At 53.7% G+C, this 23,184-nt stretch overlaps 1 protein-coding gene across 1 annotated transcript in view; it reads left to right on the plus strand.

Annotated features, from left to right (window-relative positions):
- LOC106890683 (astrotactin-2) overlaps positions 1-21,285 on the plus strand; it is a gene marked incomplete at its 3' end in the record, with an annotated part of 200,502 nt that extends 179,217 nt beyond the window's left edge. Inside the window, exons 10-12 of the mRNA XM_014946679.1 lie at positions 5,114-5,264; positions 18,238-18,404; positions 21,097-21,285. Of these exons, the coding sequence (XP_014802165.1) occupies positions 5,114-5,264; positions 18,238-18,404; positions 21,097-21,285 (507 nt within the window). The remainder of the gene's footprint in view (positions 1-5,113; positions 5,265-18,237; positions 18,405-21,096) is intronic.
- Between the last annotated feature and the right edge of the window lie 1,899 nt (positions 21,286-23,184).

The raw sequence follows: 23,184 nt of genomic DNA on the forward strand, positions 1-23,184 counted from the left end.
GGAGGAAAAAAAGATGTGAAGGAGAAGAAAAAAGGAGTGGAGGAAGACAGGAGTGGGATAGGTGAGAGCACGAGTGATGGTCAGACAGAGGAGGAAATAACCTACCTGCTACATGGATGGGGACTTCAGCTGTTGCAGGTCTGGGATTGGAGACTCCTCAGAAGGGTTTTTGCCAGAGGGCAGGCACCAGCTCTTCCTGGAAACTGTCGCAGAGGGATGGGTGATGCTCTGCCTCAGCTTTTGGGGCTGGATGGGGCCATAACGGGGACTGGAAGGGGGAAGCAGCCACAGCTCCCACATGAGCATCCCCGGGGCAAAGGATGAGGGTCCCTCTGAGTGAAGTCACCTCTGGGTGAAGCCACCTCTGGGTAAGATGACCTGATGGGGCAGGGAAGAAGGGCAAAAGGTAGAGAACGGGCAGGTTTAACCCCTGACTGGTCATAGCAGAAAAAGGGAGCCAAGTCTGTGTGGGAAGTCACCTCTGGGTGAAGCCACTTCTGGGTAAGATGACCTGATGGGGCAGGGAAGAAGGGCAAAAGGTAGAGAACGGGCAGGTTTAACCCCTGACTGGTCATAGCAGAAAAAGGGAGCCAAGTCTGTGTGGGGGGACACCTCTCTGGTGAGCTCTCAGCAGCAAGGAGACCAGCCCTGCCTCGAGCCTCGCAGCACTGCAGAAGTTTTATGGCCAGAGCTGGTCAGAATTGCTCAGGTGAGCAGCTTTTGGGCTGAAAAATGCAGAATCTGGGTGTAAATTGCTCTGTGGAGTTTTGCAAGCCCATCAGGTCTGAAGTTCCCTGTTGAGGGGGGTTTCACCAGTGGAAGTCGGAGGCAGCGCGAGTTGCTGGACAGGAGACATCCTGGCTGGGCTGGGGGGGTTCAGGTCCCCACTCTGTAGCAGTCCCTCCTTTGGGATGAAGCTGCAGGTGGACACAGCATCGTGCCTTTTGTTGCTAGTGGGCCCCATCTCTAAAAACTCATGAACCTCAAATCTCCCCCCTGATCCCTCTCCAAACACGGCTCGGGGAGCAGATGGCAGAGCAGCCCTGGCTTAGTCCCCAGCTCCTGTCCTTTTCTTTGTTTTTCTCAGCGATGGTTAACTTTGTAAGACACCGAAGTCTTTAACCATTAGCAGGCAATAAAAAGGGGCAGCTGAGTTGGATAACACCCCCTAATCCCCTTCCAGGATGAGCTGGAGAGAAGAGCCACTGTAAAGCTCAGGAGCTTATTCCGAGATGAGTGCTTTGGAGGCTTTGAGAATTGCACGGTGTTGGTATTTCATGAATAAATAACCCCCAGTGATATTTGTCACTGAATCTGCTTCGTTAATGAGGGCCTGGAACAAAAGGGGGAGGATGGAGAAGAGTATTTTCGAGGGGAATCGAGGCGGGTGGGGGCGATGGGAGGTGGCACGGGGCTGGGTGAGGATGGGTGCCCTGGTCTGCACGGAGAGCCTTGCTGTTGTGCATCACACTGATCATTTGTGGCCGTAGAAGTTGTTAGAAAAGGGACTTTTTCCTGAGGCATCAGTGGGTCCTGGTAGAGAGGGGAGTGCATTTCATTTATAAATGTATTGTTTGAGTGTCTCCATGTGTCTTTGGGAGGGCTGGGAGTTGGAGTGTGTGTTCATAGACATGCGTGTGCTTGTGGAGAGAATCTGGCACCAGAATTTAGGTTGTTTGCTCCAAAATGCCCTTTTTTTTGACGGGACCTAGCATCTGCCTCGGGGCGGTGGGGAATTGCCCCATCCTCCCCCAGCTTGGTCTCTGGTTCCCCAGCTCCCTGGTGTGCTCCGGGCACAGCATGAACCTCAGAGCCCGTCTTCTCCATCCTACCTTGTCAGAACGGATCCGGGGGTCACTCAGTGAAATTCAGTCTGGATGGATGGAGAACAAGAGAACAGAGCTGTTCTTTTGCAGGCAGCTCGTTACTGCAGGGAAAGTGATTCATCCATCAGAGCCGGACTACTCCGGCGTGCCCAGGGGGTGGGGGGAGGATGGTTGCCCCTGGCTGGCACCGGGGCAGTGGTGGCCAGATGCTGCCATTGCTCCTCAAGTGTCCCCTGCCTGGGCACTGCCCGCTCTCCATGTCGGCTGTGGGATTTGGGGCTGGGGGGCAGAGAGAGGGACAGGGCAGGGTCACCACCGGAGCTGCGTGGGTGGAAAATCATCTGCTCCCAGCCACGCGTCGCCCGTCCCGTTGTGGCTGCGGGAGGCAGGTAATTAATTTATTGCTCTTCACCCTGGAAAATTAAAAGGCTGGCCGTGCCAAAGTGCACCCAGAGCAATTCTGCCAGCCCCTCCGGAGGCAGAGGAGAGCAGGTTGCTCCCAGCTGGCTCCGAGCATCACGTCAGCCCTCTCATCCCTGACATCCCCCGTGTCAGGGCACCGCGCTCAAGTGATGCTCCTCTAATCCATCGCTGGCCGAGCAGCCCCCCGCCGTCTGCAGGCAGCGCTGTCACCCCGCTCCTCTCCCAGGTGACATTTGAACACTCTCCTCCAGCTCTGCTTCCCCACCTTCCAGCGAGGTTAATATTTTAATACGCTTAATGGCTCATTCCGGCTCGGCAGCCCCTGCCCCTCTTTCGTCGGGGGTCATCCATTATGCCAGGCACGATTTCGGAGAGCGAGGTTCCCGTTCCCATCCTCCACCCTCCCGAAGGCAGAAGGTCGGTTTGTGCTTCCAGGTTTTAATTAAAAGCGTAACGAGCTGCCCCTTCCAGCCCGGGAGCATGGTGCTCATCTCCCAGCTCCCTGGAGTTACCCCAGATGAGGATCTGACCCCGGGATCTCCTTTCTACCACCCAGCGTGGCTGTAGGTCCTCACCTTCTCCCTCCAGGGACGTGGGAGCTGCAGGAGGGTCTGGTGGTTTGGTGGCCAAAGGGAAAAGCCAGGAGGGAGGACGGGGACACGGTTCTCCTTGCAGTCCACCTACCATGAGAAACCCCTCAGGAGGACCAGATGGGGCTGAGCTATCCGGGTGGGCGGTGGAGGAGTTGTCATGGTTTGTTGGGTTTTTTTTATTTAATAATTCTCTCTACATTAATAAACAGCATTTTTGGTTAGTAAATAATGTGCCCTTTCTCTCCCCCCCATCTCTCCAGCAGAAATACGTGCTCTGATCTAATATATTCTGTGTCTTTCTCACTCCCTCACTTCGGAGGAGCTGCAAATTCTGGTGGGAACAGAGTGCTAATAGAAAAAGAGCCTCTAAAGATATTTGAAACATGACCAAGAAAGGACAGAGGGAGATTCAGCTCCAAATATGCTGGAAAATCTAGGAGATGGGCCAAGAGAGGGGGAATATTGGAAGTGTAATAGCCAAGAGGGAAAAGTTAATTGGGAAGCATTAATTGGGATGAAAGCAAGCAGCAAAGACATGAATTTGCTACTTGGGGTAGCGATGCCAGGGGCACTGCTGTGGGCACGGAGGTACCACGGTGCTGGGATAACTGGTCCTCCCCAACCCATGGTAGCAGAGAAGCTGCCCTCCACCTCCCTCTGAGCAGGGGTGTCCCATTTTACCAGTTCTTGCTGGTTTTATGGTGTTTTCCTTGTTGAAAGTCCCAGCTTCTGGAATCCTGTGATTGTCTGAAATCTGGGATCTGCAAAATCATGACTCGAGTATTGCGTAGGGCTTTATTTCTTTGGATTTGGTCTCTGGGTAGTTTCTAGCCCTCGTGTTTGCAGGGAAGAGCTTGATTATGCCCCAAAGGCTCCGAAAGCCGAAGGCAAATTTAGGGGGAGGAAAAAAAAAAAAAACCCACCCAGTGATTGATTTATTTTTAAAATCTCATCATTTTTATGCCAATCTCATTATTTTTTAAAATTTTTTTTTTAATGCCTGACTCATGATATTTTTGAGCGTTGGGTGTTGGCAGGGCTGTGTATGTGAGTGTGACGGGGGGGGGGGGGGGGGCGCCGACAGATAACGCAGTGCTGAGTGTTCCTCTGATGCCCTTTCATTGCCAAGCACAGGGTTTCCAAATTAAAACCCCCCCCAAAAAATGGAAACTAGCACTGGGTATTGAGTCACTGAGTCATCGTGCGGCTCTTTAGGTGCTGTTGGGAGAGCAGGGGAGATGCTAAAGGGGAATAACCCCCCCCTGTGATTCCTGGTATTGCCTTAGGGGAGTATTTTAAGGTCAGAAGGGACTGTGTTTATTTGCAGCCCCCTGTGTATAAAGATCTAATAACTTGGCTATGGAGATGAAGTCCGTCTCCATCACCGACTTGTTCTGTGACCTTGGGTAAACCGCTTTGTCTCTCTCCTGTCAGTAAGAGGGTGACCAGATCTCTTCCCCGAGATGGGTTGCAGGTATCAGTTAATACATAACGCGTGCTTTGAAGATGAAAAATACCTTGGAGATGCCTAAAGCTCTTGACAAGCATCTGTGTTCCCTTTGCAGGAGCGCAGCAGAAAGCAAAGTGCCTGAGTACTTTGTCACAGACAGAATCTGCTGTGGTTGCAGCTCGGAGAGGCAGGAGCTTCCCCAGCCTTTACACAGCCGTGGAATTTGTGGGCTTTTACACTTCTTGCTTCCTTAAGAGAGGAGTGTCACAGCCCTGTTGTGCCTGGGGCTTTGCGAGCTGTGCCCACATCCCCTGCGTCCCCTGCTCCTGGACCCTCCATAGCACTGGGATGAGCCACTGCATCCACATTCCAGCAAGCATGAAGCCAGGTTTCCTATGGCTTTCCAGCTTCAGCAGGGTCCCCAGGTGATGGACGAGGTGTGGGTGCTCGAGGAGGCTTGGTCCAAGAGGAGTTAGTTTCACTGTTGTAGATTCGCTGTTGACTAGTATAGAGTTGGATTCACACACAGCTCCAGGCTGCTAATAAAGTGTCTCATGATTTCCAGTTTGCATGAAAATGGTAGATAGTGTCTTTGAAAGCACATAACTGTTGGTTTTCATCAAGGATCTCAGAGTTATGCAGCAAATATGTTTTATATAGTGTAATCACAAAGCCTTAATATTCTTGGGAAACCTCCTTTGACTCACTTTTGCTGATCGAAATGCCGTGATTTTGCCAGAGCAGCTTTGGTTGTGGATTGCCCTCCCCGTGGCTGTGCTGCCAGCTCCCTGCCAGCCCTAACGGTGCCTTTTCTCTCCAAGGGAAGAAGCGATGCTGTCCACCTACTTTGAAACCATCAATGACTTGCTCTCCTCCTTCGGGCCCGTCCGAGACTGTTCCCGCAACAACGGTGGCTGCACCCGCAACTTCAAGTGCGTTTCGGATCGCAAGGTGGACTCCACGGGCTGCGTGGTAGGTACTGGGGACAAGCCAGAGGGGGGGACATCATTACCTGCTCCCTTCTCCAGGGATGTGGCCAAGGGGACGTGTGTGCTGGTGGTGGCCTCCCCGGCACCCCTGGGGCCTTCACGGCAAATCACACGACGCCTCAAGGACCTCAGGGAAGGAGCCTGGGGGCTCAGATGAGTAAAAGAAAAATGCTTGAGGCTGGTGGTCGTTTCCCTGCCTGTCAAGAAAGCACGGGCTGAAAGCAGTCACGCTTCTTCTCCTGTCTTGTGCTTCCCAGCGTGGGAGAAAGGTGAAGCATCTCCCCGTCCTCTCTCCCTGTGGGCTCCTCTGACACCCTCAGCGTTTGGTTTTGTTTCTGAACTTGCTCACATCTTGGCAGCCAACGTAAGGAGTCTCAGGTTTTGCAGACCTCCCTCCAGAAGAATTCTTGGGCCCTAGAGCATTAGTTGTGGGCAGAGGCTCTGAACAGTCCCCAGCTATCGATGCACGGAGGGGTTTCACTCTTCCTGCAGGTGGGACAGCAGAGCTCAGCCCCTCTCCCACCTTGGACCCGGGACAGCAAAGTCACCACTTCCCTGTGTGCAAGTCCAGTACGACACGTGGAGACACGGGGGAAAAGCCCTGGGAAACTGGGGGAAACCTGGAGCACCCCGTCTGTTGTAGGAGCCCCTGCCAGGCAGCGGGTGGTGACCCCGAGGGGCTCCAGAGCTTGTCACCCGCTCCTGCAAACACCCCCCTGCTGCCCCAAAACCCCCCCGAGACCCCTCTGCCCCTTCCCCTCCCTCTTGCCGCGGGCAGAGCCCCCGTCACCCCATCCCTCCCATCTCGGCAGAGGCGGGAGTTAAGTGTCTCTTTATTTATTGAAGATGTTTATACACAGCAGCTGGGAAAGGTCAGGCTGGAGCCGTGCTGTCCCGGGGGGGGCGTTTTCATTATCCCCTTCTCCGATTGCTTGTTAAGGCCATTTAGCGTGTCAGCCTGATGTGTCACCAGCAGCGCCCATCACTATCCCTCCTTCCCCCTCCTCTCCCTTTCCTCCTTTCTTTTCCCCATTGTCTTCTTCTTTTGTTCTCTTTTCCAAGGAGCGGCTGCTTTTCTAATCTTTTAGGGGTTTTTCCCCTCTTTTTTTTTTTTTTTTTTCCAACGTGCCTCCCAGACACTGTCAGAAGCAATCGGGGCTCTGATCGTCCCGTGCCGCTGGGGAGAGATGCCTCTTTTTAAGAGTCAGGATATATTAAGGTAGAAACTGTCAATAAATTACAGGCCTAGGGCTCGCCACGCCGGCGTGCGGAGAGGCAGAAATTGAAAGCTCTGTCACTCGGGGAAAATAACCCCCCTGCTTTTGTAACGCCTAAGTGAGGCTTTACATAAAGAGAACAAATTGTGTGCGGCGGGGAGAAAGGAAAAGCAGCAGGAGCTGTTCTCCTGGAGCACATCCCTTCCCTGGGAGCTGTGGGCCAAGAGGGGACACGTGGGGACCACCCGTCCCCCTGCATCACACTGGGTGACTGGGGCTGTGCATCCCACAGGGGTAGGAGATGGCTGCAGAGATGCCCATCTCTCCTCCCTCTGCCCTTCGCCCCTTTCTCTCCCTGCCCCTTTCTCTCCCTTCTTCTCTGCCCCTCTCCACAGCCCCTGGTTGTGGGGTGAAGCCCCCCCCCCCAGTTCCCCAGTCTCAGCTGCAGGCTGAGGACAGCAGAGCTGAGCTCCACAGGGAGGGTTTGGAGGTTGCTGCATCCCCCCCTCTGGTCCACATCTCCCCCTGCTTCCCCTGGACTGACACGAGGGGCACAATTCTCCACATGCCCCAGCAACGAGCACTCCAACCCAGAAAGCCCCCACATCCTGGGCTGCATCCCCAGCAGCGTGGCCAGCAAGGCAAGGGGGGGGTTGAGGTGAAGGGGTGGATTCTGCCCCTCTGCTCTGCTCTGGGGAGACCTCCCTGCAGGGCTGCCTCCAGCTCTGGGGTCACCAGCATCAGAAAGACATGGACCTGTTGGGAGCAGGTCCAGAGGAGGCCACAAAGATGCTGGGAGGAGCTGTGAGGCCACGAAGATGCTGTGAGGGTGGGCTGAGAGAGTTGGGGGGGTTCAGCCTGGAGAAGAGAAGGCTCCGGGAAGACCTTAGAGCCCCTTCCAGTCCCTAAAGTGGCTCCAGGAGAGATGGGGAGGGACTCTTGATCAGGGAAGGGAGCCATAGGATGAGGGGGAAGGGTTTTAAACTGAAAGAGCGGAGATTTCGATTAGATATTAGGGAGAAATTCTTCACTCTGAGGGTGGTGAGAGCCTGGCCCAGGTTGCCCAGAGAAGCTGTGGCTGCCCCATCCCTGGAGGGGTTCAAGGGCAGGTTGGAGGGGGCTTGGAGCAACCTGGTGTGGTGGGAGGTGTCCCTGCCCAGGGCAGGGGGTGGCACTGGATGATCTTTAGGCCCCTTCCAACTCTAACCATTCTGTGATCCCTTCTGGCTCTCCCAACCCCATGCAATGTTTCATCCTCATCACTTGCTTGTAGATGCCCAGCAGTGGCAGAAGTGCGAGCAGAGGTCTGGAGGACACTGTCCCATGTTTCTGACCATGGTCTGTGGCCGTTGTCTGGGGAAAAGCCAAAGGGGTGGGCAGGCAGTGCTGCCCCAGCCCTGGGTTGTGCTTGTGGCGGTGAGTGGGGTCACAGGTGATGGGAGCTGAGTTTGGGAGTTCTCAGCAGCCCCAGTGTGTGACCCTGCAGCATCTTCTGCACCGGTCCCCTCCTCATCCCACCCCTGTGCCCGGCGTCTACTGGGTGTGATCTGGGCTTCCCTTGCGAGCAGGGTTGGGGTCATTTGCTGCAAATTTGCAGGGATGTCAGTTAGTTTTAGAGCTGAACTGCTGTGAACTCAATTTGCCAATTTGGTAAGTGCTATGGGCAATATCGGGATGTAATTTAATTAAGCTATCCCCTTTTTATAGAGTTCAGGGAGCATTGGCGTACTAATTTTAGCACAAGGTTTGCTCCAGCTTTACTCTGGACACTGTTTCGCAAATCATGACATGTTGTTAATCTTTAGCAGTCAACAGTTTATTAATTTGCCGAGGACCACAGAAGTATATAATCAGCGGTTCATCAATCAAGGCTAAATCCAACAAATGTTCCAGGCAGGTACTGAGCATAAAATATACATGCAGCCTTGTAAGCAATTAATACACAGCAGAGCCGGAGCCTAACGGCTCGACCAGGGAACGGCACAAATCTCCAAGATTTCTTATTCCTTTTATATAGAATCATCGTCTGTTACCAGTTCTTTCGTGCCCTTAATGTGGCTTCCAGTAATTCTGCGAGGACCGGGGATGCATTTATTTTCGGGCTTTTTATCGGCGTGGGCTCTGCCATTACCTGAGTGTTTGGCCTCAGAAGGGCTCGGTGGGGGTGTGGAGGGTGGTTTGTTTGTGGCTCCGTGGTGGAATCTCTCTGAGGACGGTCTCCTGGGGCTCACGAAGGAGAAACAAGGACATCCCTTTGTCTATCTAGAATCCCACCTGCCACATGCCACCTGGGAGACCCTGCAGTGGGGTCCCCACCCGGAGGGGTGACAGCTCCCCAGCTTCCATCCCACACTTCCCCATGGGGGCCCTTTTTTTTTTTCCCCCTCATCTCGTGGCTTTTCTGTTATTTTTACCTGTACCCAGTAGATGGCATTAGTGCATAAAGGTTTTCTGCAGTTCTTTTCTTATCGGAGGCTTTTTTTGGGGGGGTGATTTTCAGAAGCCTGAGCTGTGACCTTGCGGAGACCTTGGCGTTGCTCACTGGAGCCTTGCCTTTGAGCCCTACCTTGCAACATAACAAAACAATCCCCAAGCTCTAGAAAGTCTGTTTCCACACTGCTTTTCCTTGTTGCACCCCAGAATTGCTGTCAGGTCTGGGGAAACCACAGGCATTTCCCAAGAAAGCAAAATTCCAGTGAGCTTCTCTAACTCTGGTGGCTCTTCTCTGCCCGTTGAGTCTAGTGTCTCTTGTGTACCATCTTGCAGGGGCCACAGCAAACCAAGGGAAACTGTGCTGGAGGAATAAGTCAGAGTCAGTAATATATATCCCTTCTACTGGAACGGTGGTGGCTGCTCAGCCCAGAGGGAGGACGCTGGAGAAGGGCAAGTGGTTGACCCTCATGTGTTGGTGATGTATAATTTGAGATGACAACCTGCGAATTGGCCCTGAGGGACTGAAGGAAACACCTGTAATGAGGCTTAAATTCAGGTTTCCCCACCTGTCTCTCAGATTGGCTTTGCTCACTGATGCCAGTCTTCTTATCTGCTCAGGGAGAAGAGGAGGTCACTTACATCTGCCACCCTATGGCCGTGCTGTTTGCCAGCCCCATGGGGCAAGGCAGGACTGCAGCCCTGGGGGAAAAGAAGGGTGAGGTTTTTTTCCCTAAGGAAAGTGAGCTTTGGTCTTGGCACGTGAGCTGGGTGAGGGGGTGCACCTCTGGTGTGTGTTGGGCATCCTTGGCATCACTGTGGGAGGAGGCAGCAGCAGGTACAAGCCTGCAGTGAAGGTCCCTGTCTGAGCCCTGTGGTGCCTCTCGGGATGGGGTCTCATCACCCTGAGAACCTCCTGGCGAAGGTGGAGGGCACAAGCTGCCCAGCTGGTGGTGGGGAAGGCAGCTTGGGGTCCCACACTGAGGTTGCAGCAGCAGGAGACCCCTTGTTTCCCTGCTGTGAGAGCAGCACCGCAACCACAGGTGAGTGTGGGTGGGGTGTTTCTGATGGTTCTGCAACATCCGTGGTGCCTGTAGATGGTGGTGAGTTAGTCCTTTAAGTCAGAACAGAGTGACTTGTGCCACGGAGGCCAAAGATACGGCAGATGGATGTGGAAAGGCAAAAAGTGTGGCTGTGGTCCAGGATCCATCCCACCCTGGGAGAGGGGTCAGCAAGAGGCAGGAGAGCTCGCTGAGCCCAGGAAGCAGGTGCTGCTCTTCTGCACGTGAAAATCCTGCTGACCATCATCATCTCCCTGCTCGCAGGCTGGGGTTCCTCTAGCACAGATTTATTTCTAGTCTGAGTGAGAAAAAGAAGTATAGTTTGGCTCCAAGGACGATGTGAACTGTTCCTCTTCCCAATGAGGGGTCAGCCCGTCAGGCAGGAGGGAGTTTGTCTGCCTCAGCAGAACGCAGAAGGGACAGCATCTTCTATGGAGCCTGTTAATGAAGTTGTGGCCCACGGTGACACCGGCGCGGTGTCACTCCCAGCCTTTTAGACAGAGATGGAAGGGAAATTTGGCATGGTCCACACAGGTGGCTAAGCCTTAGCACAGCCTGTCTGGAGCTAATCCTTCCCTTTTTGCTCTTTTCCACATCAAAACGATGGGCTGTCCCTTGGCTGCTGCAAAGTGGGGCAGAGAAATGGCTTAATTTCAGAGCGTAACCATTTCAGGGAGAAATGGGATTAGAAATGAAGGAGCAGGGCAATGGCTACAGCTCCAGGCTCCTTCTTCCAGTACATGTCTCCCAGAAGTGGCCTGGGGACTGAGGGGACAGGGGAGGTACTTTGCAATGACACAGGGGAAGCTGAGAACTGATATTCTTGGGGGGAAATTGGGTGTTTGGGAGTTTCAGCCCAAACCAAAATGCTGTGCAGAAATCCCCCACGTATGTGCCAGTTCCAAAATATTTTGTTTCAAAACATCTCCTTTCTATTAAGGCGAGGGAAGCGTTTAATTCCAACATTATCATCTGGAGTTTTGTGATATATACTGCATTATCCCAGTGTACAGCCTGAAATAAAAACAAAATTAGGCCGTGGAAACCAAAACATTTCAACCTTGTCAAAATTAAATGCTCTCCTAATTTCCCAATGAATTTTGAGATGTAATTGATGGAATCCCACAAAGCACTTAAGCTTCATCAAATCTGCATTTTTCTGACAGACAATTGTTCGTTGAAAAATAAAAACGCATCCGTACCCTGCCTGACGAGGCACCTAGCTAATTATGTTAGAGATGCGCAGGCAAGGGAAAGGAGATGGGGAGGAAACCATTCTCTTCTAATCCCTTTAAAGTTTAGCTGGCTCCTTGAAGCAGAAGATGACTCCTTGTGCGTGTTCTGGTTGGCAGCAGAAGCCCCCTGAGCTCTGCAGCGAGCGTCCCCCCCTCCCGAGGAGGCTGTGCTTTTGGCTTTATCTCGTTAAGCCAGGTAACTACCTGTGATGCAGATGGGATTTGAGGAAAGAGAGAGAAGCAAAGGGTGGCAAAAGCCACTGGGGTCGGTATCTGGCCGTGGCAGGGGGCTGAGGGGCAGATGGGGAGCCCACCACCCCCCTGCCTTTGCTTTCAGTGCTGTGAGAGGGGCTCAAACCATGTTGGCAAGTGGTGGCCAAATCTAAAAGCAAGTGGAATAGCTCAGGAAGCACCGAGGTGAGCTGGAGGAGGTCTGTCCCCACGCTGGGAAGAGGTGGTTTGGGTGATAAAAGCCCCATTTTCTTCAGTGGTGTTCCTTGGAGGGCTTGGCTGGCACCAGCCCTTGCTCCCCTGGTCCCCAGCAGACTGGGATGTGTTGTGTGTTGTGGTCAGGGCTGGGTTGGGTCTTTGGGTTTGGTTTGGGTCGTAGGGTTTGGCGTGTAGCGTTGTGGCTGGGCTGTACTCTGGCTGCCAGGTGGGGCAGGAGTGGAATTTCTGGTCTCCCAAAGGTTTTTGGAGGTGCCAGCCTCTGTTGTGGCTAGGAGGGGAAATGCCCCGATGGGCAGGAGGGGCCAGCCTACCCCAAAACGAGCTGCTGGTGTAAGGAAAGCAGCTGGAGGGTTTCCACTAGCTTGATTTCCTTGCTTCAGGAACTCCGAGCACTTGGTGTGTATGTACAGAGCATCCCACCAGCTGCTTGAAACAAGTCCATCCCGCTTTGAATTGAGATGCAAAAAAAAATATACACAGTGACTTGCCCGAGAGGGTCCGTGGGGTGGCTGGAGGCGAGAAGACGTTCCCTCTTTGCCTGGAGCTTCGGTTCCTCCATGGAGCCCCCAACCCACTGTCACGGGGCGGGGAGGGGGGGACAACGAGACGAGGAGCGTGAGCTCTTGCAGCGTGTGCTTGGGAGCCTGGAAGACAGATGGGTTTGATTTTCTGAGGCTAAAATAATGATTGATGATCTTGAAAGGGAAGAGGAAGCAGGGGGAAGGGAGGGAGGGAGGGAGGGAGGGAGAGAGAGGGGGGGAAAGAGTGGGAAGATAATGACTGTTATTTCTGAAAACAGTTGTAATGTTTCCCTCTGGGAAGGATGCTCCCCCACAGCGGGGGGCTGGAGAGGATCTGCTGGGGCCGTGGTGGGGACATCACTGCCCCGAGGAGGTGACTCAGGGGTGGCCCTGGAGAGAGAGACTGCCTGGAACTGCCGGGTGCCTTAACGACCAGATTTTTGGCCCGTTTTACCAGAGTATTAGGACAGGAGGAATAAATCTCACCCGTAGAGACTGGGCTGTGTACAGCCAGAATCTGGTCCTGCTGGTGATGAGGAGCGTTGCTCACCGGGGGCCTTCTGGGCCAAGAAAGCAGAGGCACAATAAGCCAGTTGTCTGCAAATATAAATATATATATATGGACACAGAGGAGTTTACTGCATTTGTATCATTCCTGAGCTCCAACAAGCAAATAAAATACATGCCAGTGCATAGTTTGGAGCTCATTAAAATGCTGGCACTTGCTTGTACCTCAGCAGTGCCTCAGATTAATGTTTTTGTCTCGCGCTGAAGAGGCTTCTCGGTGAGGAGTGAGGATGCCTCTAAATGAAGGGGGGTGATTGGGGCCTTTGGATGCTGTGCTCGGTGCCACTGCAGAGCTGAGCCCCCAGCCCTTTCCTCATCCTCAGGCTGGCAGGGCTGGGGATGCAGCTGGGGGAAGATGCACTGGGATACAGGGCTGGGGTCCTGGATCTTGCCTCTGGATATATCCAGACATGGGGCTGTGGTACCCGGAGTGGGGGGGCTCGTGGCAGCGTCCCTGTGCAGTTTTGAAGAGCCAGGGAGGAGGAGCCAGACTCATCTGTGCCCAGAGCATCACCTCCAACACCCCGGCACAGGAGAAGTCTGGGTTTTTTATCTCTGACAAAAAGGCTGCTCTTGTTGAGAAAACAGAGCGGAATAAGAAAAAGGGCAGTTCACTCTCTGCAGAAATACTTTATTAAATATTCTTTTTTTTTTTCTAAAAAAAAAAAAACCCAAAACCTTAATAACGGAAGAGAGGAGCTGAGTTGAGAAACCCTGGCAGGCAGCTCAGGTGGAGAGCTGGTGTCCTCTCGTCTGGGGGATCTGTGTCAGTAATGAGACTTGGATTTTATTTCCAGTGACCCCCTCACCTGTCTCGCTGCTAATGAGCTTTGTAAACGAGAAAGGGGAAAAAAAAAAAGAGGCCTTCGCTTACTAACATCAACAGGGACTCCTCCAGATAGTTATTTTTCTAAGACTTAATCTCGCGCGGGTTTTGGCGGATGGTGTCTTTCTTTCCCCTTGAAGATGACCCTCCTCTGTTGGGTTTGCTCTGGGTGGTGGCAGTGGGTGGAGGAGCTGTGTTGAGTCCTGGTGGCAGGAGGCCACGCGGTGTCACGGGCTGTGTCGGGGTGACAGGGGTGGGTGTGAGCATCCCCTTTCATTCCAAACCGTGGCCCCGTGCGTCAGCGAGGCTGGCTCTGGTGGCCCCCAGGGGTGGCAGTGGGCACGCGGCAGCAATCCAGCCAGCTGTGCCATTCCGTGTCACCTTGGAGATGCCATTTAACAGGGAAAAAAGCTCATTTCTCCAAACAGCAGGTAAAAATAGCACTTTCTTATTCAGCATATCCACTCCCCGTGTGTGCTTGGAGCCCATTTGCTGACTGCAATGACAAAAGTAAGGACCTGGGTGCTCTGCCTGGTGTGGTGGGGAGGGGACGAGCTGGTGCCTGGTGGCACCGATGGCCAAACCTATGGGCAGCAGCAGGGTCAGGGGATTTTGGCCGTGGCTCACGTTTAGCCTGCAGGACCTGCATTTTCAGTGCTAATGCAGAAAAAGACAAAACCCCTAAGTTTTCTTTTCCAATCCCAAGAGCAATTTTCAGGGCAGGCCATCATCAGAGAAACCAATTCCCTCCTGCGTGGATGGAGTGGATTTGCAAGGCAGTGGAATTACATTAACGGCTTCTCCCTGGCTTTTCAGAGCAGACAACGAGCTAGAATCCCCCCCTACCTCCCTTTTCCTCTCCCTTGCGTGGATTCAGTACCAAACCCTCTTCCCAAGCTCGGAGATATTTTTGCTTGTCAGGTCCATGGGTGAAGGATGGTCTGGGAGCTTGAAGCGAGTTCCCAAGCAGTGCCGGGTCCAAGGTGGAAAACCACAAACAGCTTTTTCATTTGAATAACTGATTGGTGGTTTGTCAGATCCCTTCACTTCCCTGGGCAAATGGATCCATCCCATATCGGGATGAAGGCTGTGCGGAGGTGGTTGGCCAGGGGCCGTCGGGGCACCACGTCTCCCCAGCTTTCCTCCCATCGAGGAGGGACGTGTCACCCGTGATTGCCCAGACAGAGTTATTGGCTGAGTTGCTTATCGATTTTCTAATCATTTTCTGACAGAGCCCCCCCCACCCTGTGTCACTGCCAAGGCAGATCGCAAATTGAACTGCAGCTGAATTGATGGGCGATTGATTAAAACTCACCGTAATTATTGGTTCTCTGCTGCCCAAGCCAGACAAATCAATGTCAGCAATAACAGATCTGGTCCTTTATAAAAGCCCAGCAAAGGCAGAATGGGTGCTGGTTTGGGAGCCCCCCCCAGACCCCTCCAGCCCAGGGAGACGGGGTTAGCTCAAACTGGCTTTTTCCTGGGCAATTTCTGACACCGTGTCACCCAAATGGGCTTTGGTTCCCTATTGATGGGACATCCTGATTGCAAATCCTCTGCTCCAGGGGCAGGGAGATGTGTTGTAAAGATTTATTATGCCCAATAATTGCTCCATCCACCTATTCATCCCAGCAAACACCCCCTCACCCCCCCCATGCCAGTGATGCCCCTCCTGTCTCTTGGTTTCACTGGCTGGCACTGGTGGCAGAGCTCACTGGTCCCCTGCCTCGCTGTCCCTGGCATCCTGGTGCCCCCAGCCCCACCGAGCAGGGTCACCTCCCCTCTTTGTGGGCTGGCTACCAAAGCTCTCTGTCCCTGGAGAGCTTCTTGCTGCAACCTCCACAGCTGGTGGAGAGCCGGCTCCGTGCCGAGCTGGGGACGGATGCTGGGGAGGGTGGGGGGGTGCTTTCTTTTGCAAATTTTGTGCTGAGCCATTTGCCTGCTCTAATTAATGCATATTAGGATGCATAATTACAAACAGAGAGGAAACACATTTCACGGTGATTAAAAGCCCCAAAGTGGAGGAATATCCCAAGGGTGGCCTCCAGCAAAGTGGGGCTAAGGGAGGGAGGGCTTTGGTGACCCGCTAACCTGGGCTGGGGGAAAGAGCCATCATCTTCCTCTGCGGGCTGGGGAAGATGCTGAGCTCAGCAGAGGGATCAGTGCCAGGGCGAGAGATGGTCCCAAGTGACAGCTCAGAAAAGCTGTGACCGATCCCCTGGCTGTGTTCCTGTAGTTCCTGCTGACTTATGGTCCCATCCAGTTGCCTTCAGCACCCTGGAAGGTCCCTCAGGAGCTTCGGAGGGGATTTGGGCAGAGTCCTGGACCTCCCCGTCGGCGTGGGGAGAGCAGCAGAGGGGCAGATGCAGTGCCGTGGAGCGGAAGATGCTGTTTGCACTCCAGCCTTCTGTGTCCTCCGGGGAGATGTGTTTCTACCGATTTGCAGAGCTCTTATTCTTCCAGTGGGGCTGGCAGCTGCGGAGGAGACCACAGGAGATAAGTGTTGTATCTGCGGGTTCACAAACACACTTATCCCAGTCCTGTTTCCCAGGCAGCTCGGCGGTGAAAGCACAGATTGTTCTAAGTGTTTTCTCCTCCTTCGTATTTATTCTATATATGCAGCTACAAAGCTGCTTGCTCCTGTGTCCTCTACTGCTCCGTGCTTGGGCAGGGCCACCAGTTCCCAGGCTGCCTCTCCGGGGCCCTGCCTGCTCTGCAGCTCCTGTTCCAGAGCCCTTTGCTGCCAATATAGGATGGTTTGGGTCAGAGGGGGGGACCTTTACAGGTCATCTGTCCAACCCCCCTGCCATGAGCAGGGACATCCATAGGATGCTTTGGGTCGGAGGGGGGGACCTTTAGAGGTCATTTGGTCCAACCCCCCTGCCATGAGCAGGGACATCTTCAACTAGATCAGGTTGCTCAGAGCCCCGTCCAACCTGACCTTGAATGTTTCCAGGGATGGGGCATCTCCCACCTCTCTGGGCAACCTGGGCCAGTGTCTCACCACCCTCTTCTGTAAACCTAGTCTCAATCTACTCTCTTTTAGTTTAAAACCATTTCTTATAAACCTAGTCTGAATCTACTCTCTTTTAGTTTAAAACCGTTTTCCCTTGTCCTAACATCCTTTGGCTAGAAAAACCATGTGCCCCCCCCTCAACCTTGCCTTGCCTCCCCTTCCCCACTGTTGCCAGCAAGAAGGTGCTGAGGTTTGGAAGGTCCACCTGAGCTGCAGAGGTGAGGGCATGGGAGCCAGAGAGGTGTCTGAGGGGCATCAGACATCGTGGTTGCTGCAGGTAGGTCACAAGCAGCTTTGGTCCTGCTGCCATAGGGAAATGGTACAGGGTTTCTGGGAGGTGGAAAGAAACTTCTCATTGCTCGGATGGGGTGGGCCAGGACTCCCTAAAGCATCTTTGTGATGTCCCCTGCGGGCAGTTTGCCTCTTGAGGAGCCAAGAGCAACCAGGGCTTGGCAGCCCATCTCCTGCCGGGACCCTGCCTGTGACAGCGAGCACAGGGTCCAGGGTCTCCTGAACTTTTATTAATATGTACAGCATTTTGCTTGCACGGAAAATTGATTTTCTTTTTTAAGCACGAAGTATAGTGGTTTTATAACCTTTCTTCTGCTTGACAGAGGCCATTTATAACCTGCCTTCATCACTACCTGTACAAGCTCCGGTCTAACTCATCTTCAAGAAATTCCATAATGCATTTTTAATTGCAAGCTGCTCCTAGGCAAGATTTATTTATTTTTTCAAGGACTGGCCTTTTTGTTGTTGTTTGTATGCGTGCATGTTTGGCGAAAAGGGATAAATAACGCAAGCGGAATAGAAGAGAGCTTTAATCTGGGTGACAATTTATTGATGGCATTTGCTGCCTGCTGACTTTTATCTTTTGGGACAAGGAAAGCCAGCTGGGGAACTGAAATTAAATACCCAGAGCCAGATCCCCAGCTTGTGTGAGTCAGCATGGTTCTCTTGGCTGCAGAAAAGTGTTCTGATGAGCCTGGGCTGCGATCCTGCCCTTCCTGGTCCTGCCTCCACCGTGGGCTGGTCCTGTCCACAGCTGCCTCCTCCCATGGGGGGCAGCAAGATGCTTTCGGAGATGGTGCCAAGGTCATGTTTGCTGGCCTGCCTGGCATGGGTTGAGATGGTTTTCTGGGTTGAGATGGTTTTTTGGGTCACTTCCAAGTGCTGAGGTGGTTTTCTGACTTGAGATGGTTTTTCTGGGTCACACAGGACCTCTCTGTATCTCAAAGGAATGGGTAGCAAACACAGAGGGTTTCTCCAGCACATTGTGGAGCAGGTCATCATGCTTCACCCCATGCTGGCTTGAGGCTTCCTCACTGTGTGATTTTCCTGCCTTGAAGATCTCACTCTTCTCCCAAGGGAGGATGGGGAGTGTGGCTTTTGCAGCAGACCAGGTCCTTGCCCTGTGGTTCTTGCCCCTTCCCCAAAGGTTGTGCAAGGTGGTGCAGGGCTCTTGGGACTGCCCCATCCATCACTTGGGATGAACTCATCTCCTTTAGATGTAGGTGGAGTTCAACAGCAACACACACAGATCCACCTGGCCCTGGGAGGGCACCCACCAGGAGGCTCCAGAGCAGGTGGGGACCCATGAGTGACCTTACTAGTCCCCCCTCTCTCACTGCAGTGCCCTGAGGACCTCCGGCCCATGAAGGATGGCACCGGTTGCTACGACTACTCCAAAGGGATCGACTGCTCGGATGGCTTCAACGGCGGCTGTGAGCAGCTCTGTCTCCAGCAGACCCTCCCTCTGCCCCACGACCCCTCGTCCAGCACCATCTTCATGTTCTGCGGGTGAGTCCCCTCTGATGCTCCTGATGCTCCCACCAGCAGCTAAATAACCCGTGCCTCTTCCCATCCCTGCCAACCTCCTCCCGTGCCACCAGTGCCCACCAAGGGAGCTGGGCACCCTAGAAAAAAGCTGTTTATAGAGCCGATTTCTAGCAGGGAATAGAGGCTGTGGGCAAAAGCCCATGGGACTGTGAGGAGCAATGTGAGCAGATGCACTTTCCTCTTTTCCTCCACTGTGTGACGGTACGGTTTGATCTGTGACTCACTATGATGGGACCCAAAAATTGTACATTGCCTGTTGGAGGGGGAAGGTGGAGGATTTGTTTAAGAAATACTACTTTTTTGGTTTGGTTTTTTTTTTTCCTCCCTTGTGCCTCTCTTAAAATAGAGTTTCATCCCTGATTTTGGCCGGGATCCTATAATCCTACACAATTTAGCATTTTCTCTCAGGAAAATCTCCCTGGCTGCAGTATGTTCTAAAAGGAGCTCAGTGATTATCTGGCTTTATGCTGCACAGCTGCAGGCAGGCATCCAGCCGTCCGTCCCTCCATCCATCCATCCCTCCATCCATCCGTCACTGCCCCACCACTGCCCAGCCCCTGGGCTCCACACATCCCATCCCTCAGCTGGGTCACCCTCCTGGGCACACGCAGACCCTTCTTCACATCCCTGTGGGAAGGATTAAGCGGAAGGAGGGGAAAAGGAGCCCTTTTGGGAAGGGAATGCCCACAAATTCCTAACTCTGAGGAGCATCCATTGAGTCCTGATGCTGCAGAGACCTCAGCAGCCCTGGCTGCCCCCCGGGGAAGAGGAGCCCAGGGAGCTCTGCCCATGTCAGCTTCTCTCTCTTTTTTATTTTTATCCCTTTTTGCTGGTCTGTTGTTTCCCCCCCGACACTACCTTCTTTTTTTATTGTTGTTTAGCAGTGCAGAGCAGTTGAGTCACTAAGAGAGAGCACGTTGCCTGCGCCGTGCCTGCAGAAGGGGTTGGAAATCCATATGGGCACCAGCAACCCTTGTGGGGAGGGTCTAGAAAATCTTGGGACATTAAATGGTCTGCATCCGCACACACGCAGGGCATCTGCATTTCAGTCTTCCATCCCCAAGGACAGAGTATTTTTCTTTCTTTCTTTCTGTTTTTTTTTCTCTTTTTTTCCATAATCCCTTCTCAAGGCAGAGCTTTGCTTCGGGAACAGGCAGGAGAAGTGCGACAGACGGGTGGGAGTTCTGCTTGTGGCAGTAAAATGCAGTAGAGGAATGGGAAAGGGCAGCCTGGCTGGAGGTGGGAGTGATGGTAGTGGAGTGCTGTGGGTACAGGGAGGAAGGGGCAGACAGGGAAGAGGGGGTTCCTTGTCACCTGGAAGCTGCAATGCTGGGGAAAGGGCTGGAGGAAGGAGAAGAGATGGAGACGAGATGAGCCCATGTGCAGAAGATGCCCCTGATGTCTGTCGTTAAATCAATCCCCGCTGCCTGCCTCAGTTTCCCTTACTGGCTGTTGAAGATGAGCCCGTGCATCTTCCCCACAACGTGCTTGAAAGCTGGAGGGGAACAGATTTAGACTGGAGATGAGGAGAGGGTTCTTCACTGTGAGGGTGGTGGAGCACTGGAACAGGTTGCCCAGGGAGGTGGTTGAGGCCCCATCCCTGGAGATATTCAAGGAGAGGCTCGACGAGGCCCTGGGCAACCTGGTCTAGTTGGGGGTGTCCCTGCTGACTGCGGGGAGGTCGGACTAGATGGCCTTTGGAGGTCCCTTCCGGGCTGGGCAATTCTATGATTCTATGACCAAAGATCAAAGGAGTAGCCACGCTGGAGGTGCCTCCTTGCAGGAGAGCACTGTGGGGTGGAAAAAAAGGGCAGGAGCTTCATTTTAGCTCTGCTGTGGCCTGGGGAGTGTTTGTAGCTGGTGGGCAGGGGCTGTTGGGGACAGGGGAGCAGAGGATGGGTGGTGGGCTCAGCTCTGCTCTCTGGTGTGGGGGCAGCTCCCGACAGGAGAGTGGGTGCTGCAGGAGGGACGGCTGGTGGGAGCCCAGGGCTCCTGTGCTGGTTGCCCAACCAAGGTGCCACAGAGGATGTGGGTTCTGCAGCCACTGCACCATCCTGGGCAGATGCCACAGGTGTTAGAATTGTAGAATTGTCCTGGTTGGAAGGGACTTTTCAGGTCATCAAGTCCAACCATCAACCTCACACTGCCAGCTCCACCACTAAGCCATGTCCCTCAGCACCACGTCTGCCCAGTTTATAAATACCTTCAGGGATGGTAACTCTACCACTCCCCCGGGCAGCCCATTCCAATGTTTAACAACCCTTTCTGTCAATAGACTTTTCCTAATATCCATCCTAAACCTCCCCTGGTGCAACTTGAGGCCGTTTCCTCTTGTCCCATCGCCTGTTCCTTGGGAGAAGAGACTGACCCCCCCTGGCTACAGCCCCTTTCAGGTAGTTATAGAGCACGAGAAGGTCTCCCCTCAGCCTCCTTTTCTCCAGGCTGAACACCCCCAGCTCCCTCAGCCTCTCCTCACAAGACTTGTGCTCCAGACCCCTCATCAGCTCCATGGCCCTTCTCTGGACCCACTCCAGCACCAAGCTGACGATGCTGGGCTGGGCTGGGCAGAGACTTGTCCTATGGCGGGACAGGGCTGGGGGGGGTGACATAATCTGCTTTTGGCCCATCTCATGTAGCTTGTGGTGCTCTGCAGGTGCGTGGAGGAGTACAAGCTGGCCCCGGATGGGAAGTCCTGCCTGATGCTCTCTGACATCTGCGAGGGCCCCAAGTGCCTGAAGTCGGATGCCAAGTTCAACGACACCCTCTTTGGGGAGATGCTTCACGGCTATAACAACAGGACCCAGCACGTCAACCAAGGGCAGGTGTTCCAGATGAGTTTCAGGTATGGCCCAGCTCTGCTCCTAGTTTGGGGAACATCGGGAAGGTGAGATGGGACCAAGGTCTTCTGGTGCAGAGCCAGCGTCTCTGACAGGTTCACTAGGGGACAAGCAGCATCTGTGGTTTTTCTTCTTGCTCATCCTCTCCACAGGCAGCAGCAAAAGACCCTCCTGGGCCAGTGTGTGTCTTGTCAGATGAGTGTTTAATTGCCTTCCATGAGCTTTGTGTTGCCTCATCTGTTTCTGAACACCGATGTCTTTCATGTCCGCGATCTCCTGCGACAATGAGTTCCCCCCTTTAATTGCATGTGGTATGGAAGAGCGTTTCCTTTGGCGTGGGTTCAGCCTGTGCGAGCTGGTTTTATTCAGTGACCCCAGTTACGGTACTGGGAGGAGCCGTGGACGGAGCAGGATAAGAAATAATGTAAATAAGGTGCTTGGAGGCTGCATCCCGGGGATTGGGAGTGCTGAGGGTCAGATGCTGGTGGGGAGAGCAGGGTCTGAACTGCCCAGGTCTTCACCTTTCAGAGGGGAGTGCTGGTAGTTGCTAAATTCAGGGCTGGAAAATGCGTGAGTTTATTTCTTTTTCTTCAATTCTCCTGAATGTGGATGCATTTTGATCGGTCGTAAACCAAGGTGGGCGTAGGAGTTTCAAGGCCACGGTGCTGATCGTGGTCAGGAGAGGATCCAGCCCACATCCCACCCAGACACGGCTCCTCCTTGCCCAGCATCTGCAGGTTTCTTTCCCATTAGTGCACCGGAGACCTCACCGCTGGCTCTGATTGTAGCTGCAGTTGGGGGTGCTCATCCCTGCTGGCCACGGTGGTTTTCTGGGTGTTTTTTTTTCCCCCAGCTGAGTGCACAGCTATAAATTCACGCTGAACTCTGGCCTTTTGCTCTCTGGATGGCAGATGAGTTACGAGCTCCGCCAGCACCAAGGCGCTGGGAACACGGAGCCAGCGGAGTGCCCGCAGCCAGCAGAGCTCAGCTTTGGCTGGAAGTGAGAATTGACAGTACACCAAGGCAATTTTCCCAGTGGGCTCGTCTTTGCTTTCTCTCCCTCCCGTGTTACAAGTGTCAGTGGGTCTGGCAGCTGCAGAGCTGAAATTTTCCTTCCACGAGCCGGCGGGTCCCCGATGGGCTCCCCCTAAATGAGGTCCAGCCCAGCTTGTGCCATCAGTCTCTATGCACTAAACTGCCTTCTGCAGAGGCTTAGCAGAGCTGAAATTTTCCCTCCACGAAACGGCAGGTCAAGCAGGTCTGGGGGCTTCCAAAACTCCCCAAGCCCATCACCTGGAAATGCCAGACCCCGATGGGCTCCCCCTAAATGAGGTCCAGCCCAGCTTGTGCCATCAGTCTCTATGCACTAAACTGCCTTCTGCAGAGGCTTTGATTTTCTCTCCAGCTCGTTGGTAGCCTGCCCTTTGTTTGCACTGCAGAGCAGGAGGGTTGGGAAGCCATCCATCCCCTGCTTCAGCCAGGGCTGCTTTGTTACTGCTGGGAAGCAAATGCCTCCCCTGGCCTGGGGGCTAAATTCCAGCCAGAAAGCACGCAAGGTGGTCTGTGGGTCTGGTTGATCCTGGGAGATGTGGCTTCTCCCAGTCATGCTGTCGGTGAGCATCCCGGGGATGGTGGGTCTGAGCAGTCTGAGCTGGACCAGGCGCGGTTCCTCCAGGGCTGCCCGCGGCCGCTTTGCTTTTGGGATAAAACACCCACGGTGCTGGGATTGCATCTTCCAGGGGTCAGAGCCAAAGCCCTGGGGCTGTGGCTGACAGGTTTTCAGGTTAAAAAAACCCTGCTCTTAGTGATCCCTCCTCCTTCCCACGGCTGGCACCCTCCTGCCATGCTGCCTGGGTGATGGCCGGGGTACGTGTGGAGGGGGGAAGCTTTCTCCAGTGGGAAAT

The sequence above is a fragment of the Calidris pugnax genome, unplaced genomic scaffold, assembly GCF_001431845.1.
Source record: "Calidris pugnax isolate Ruff unplaced genomic scaffold, ASM143184v1 scaffold22, whole genome shotgun sequence".
NCBI classification, from domain to species: domain Eukaryota; kingdom Metazoa; phylum Chordata; class Aves; order Charadriiformes; family Scolopacidae; genus Calidris; species Calidris pugnax.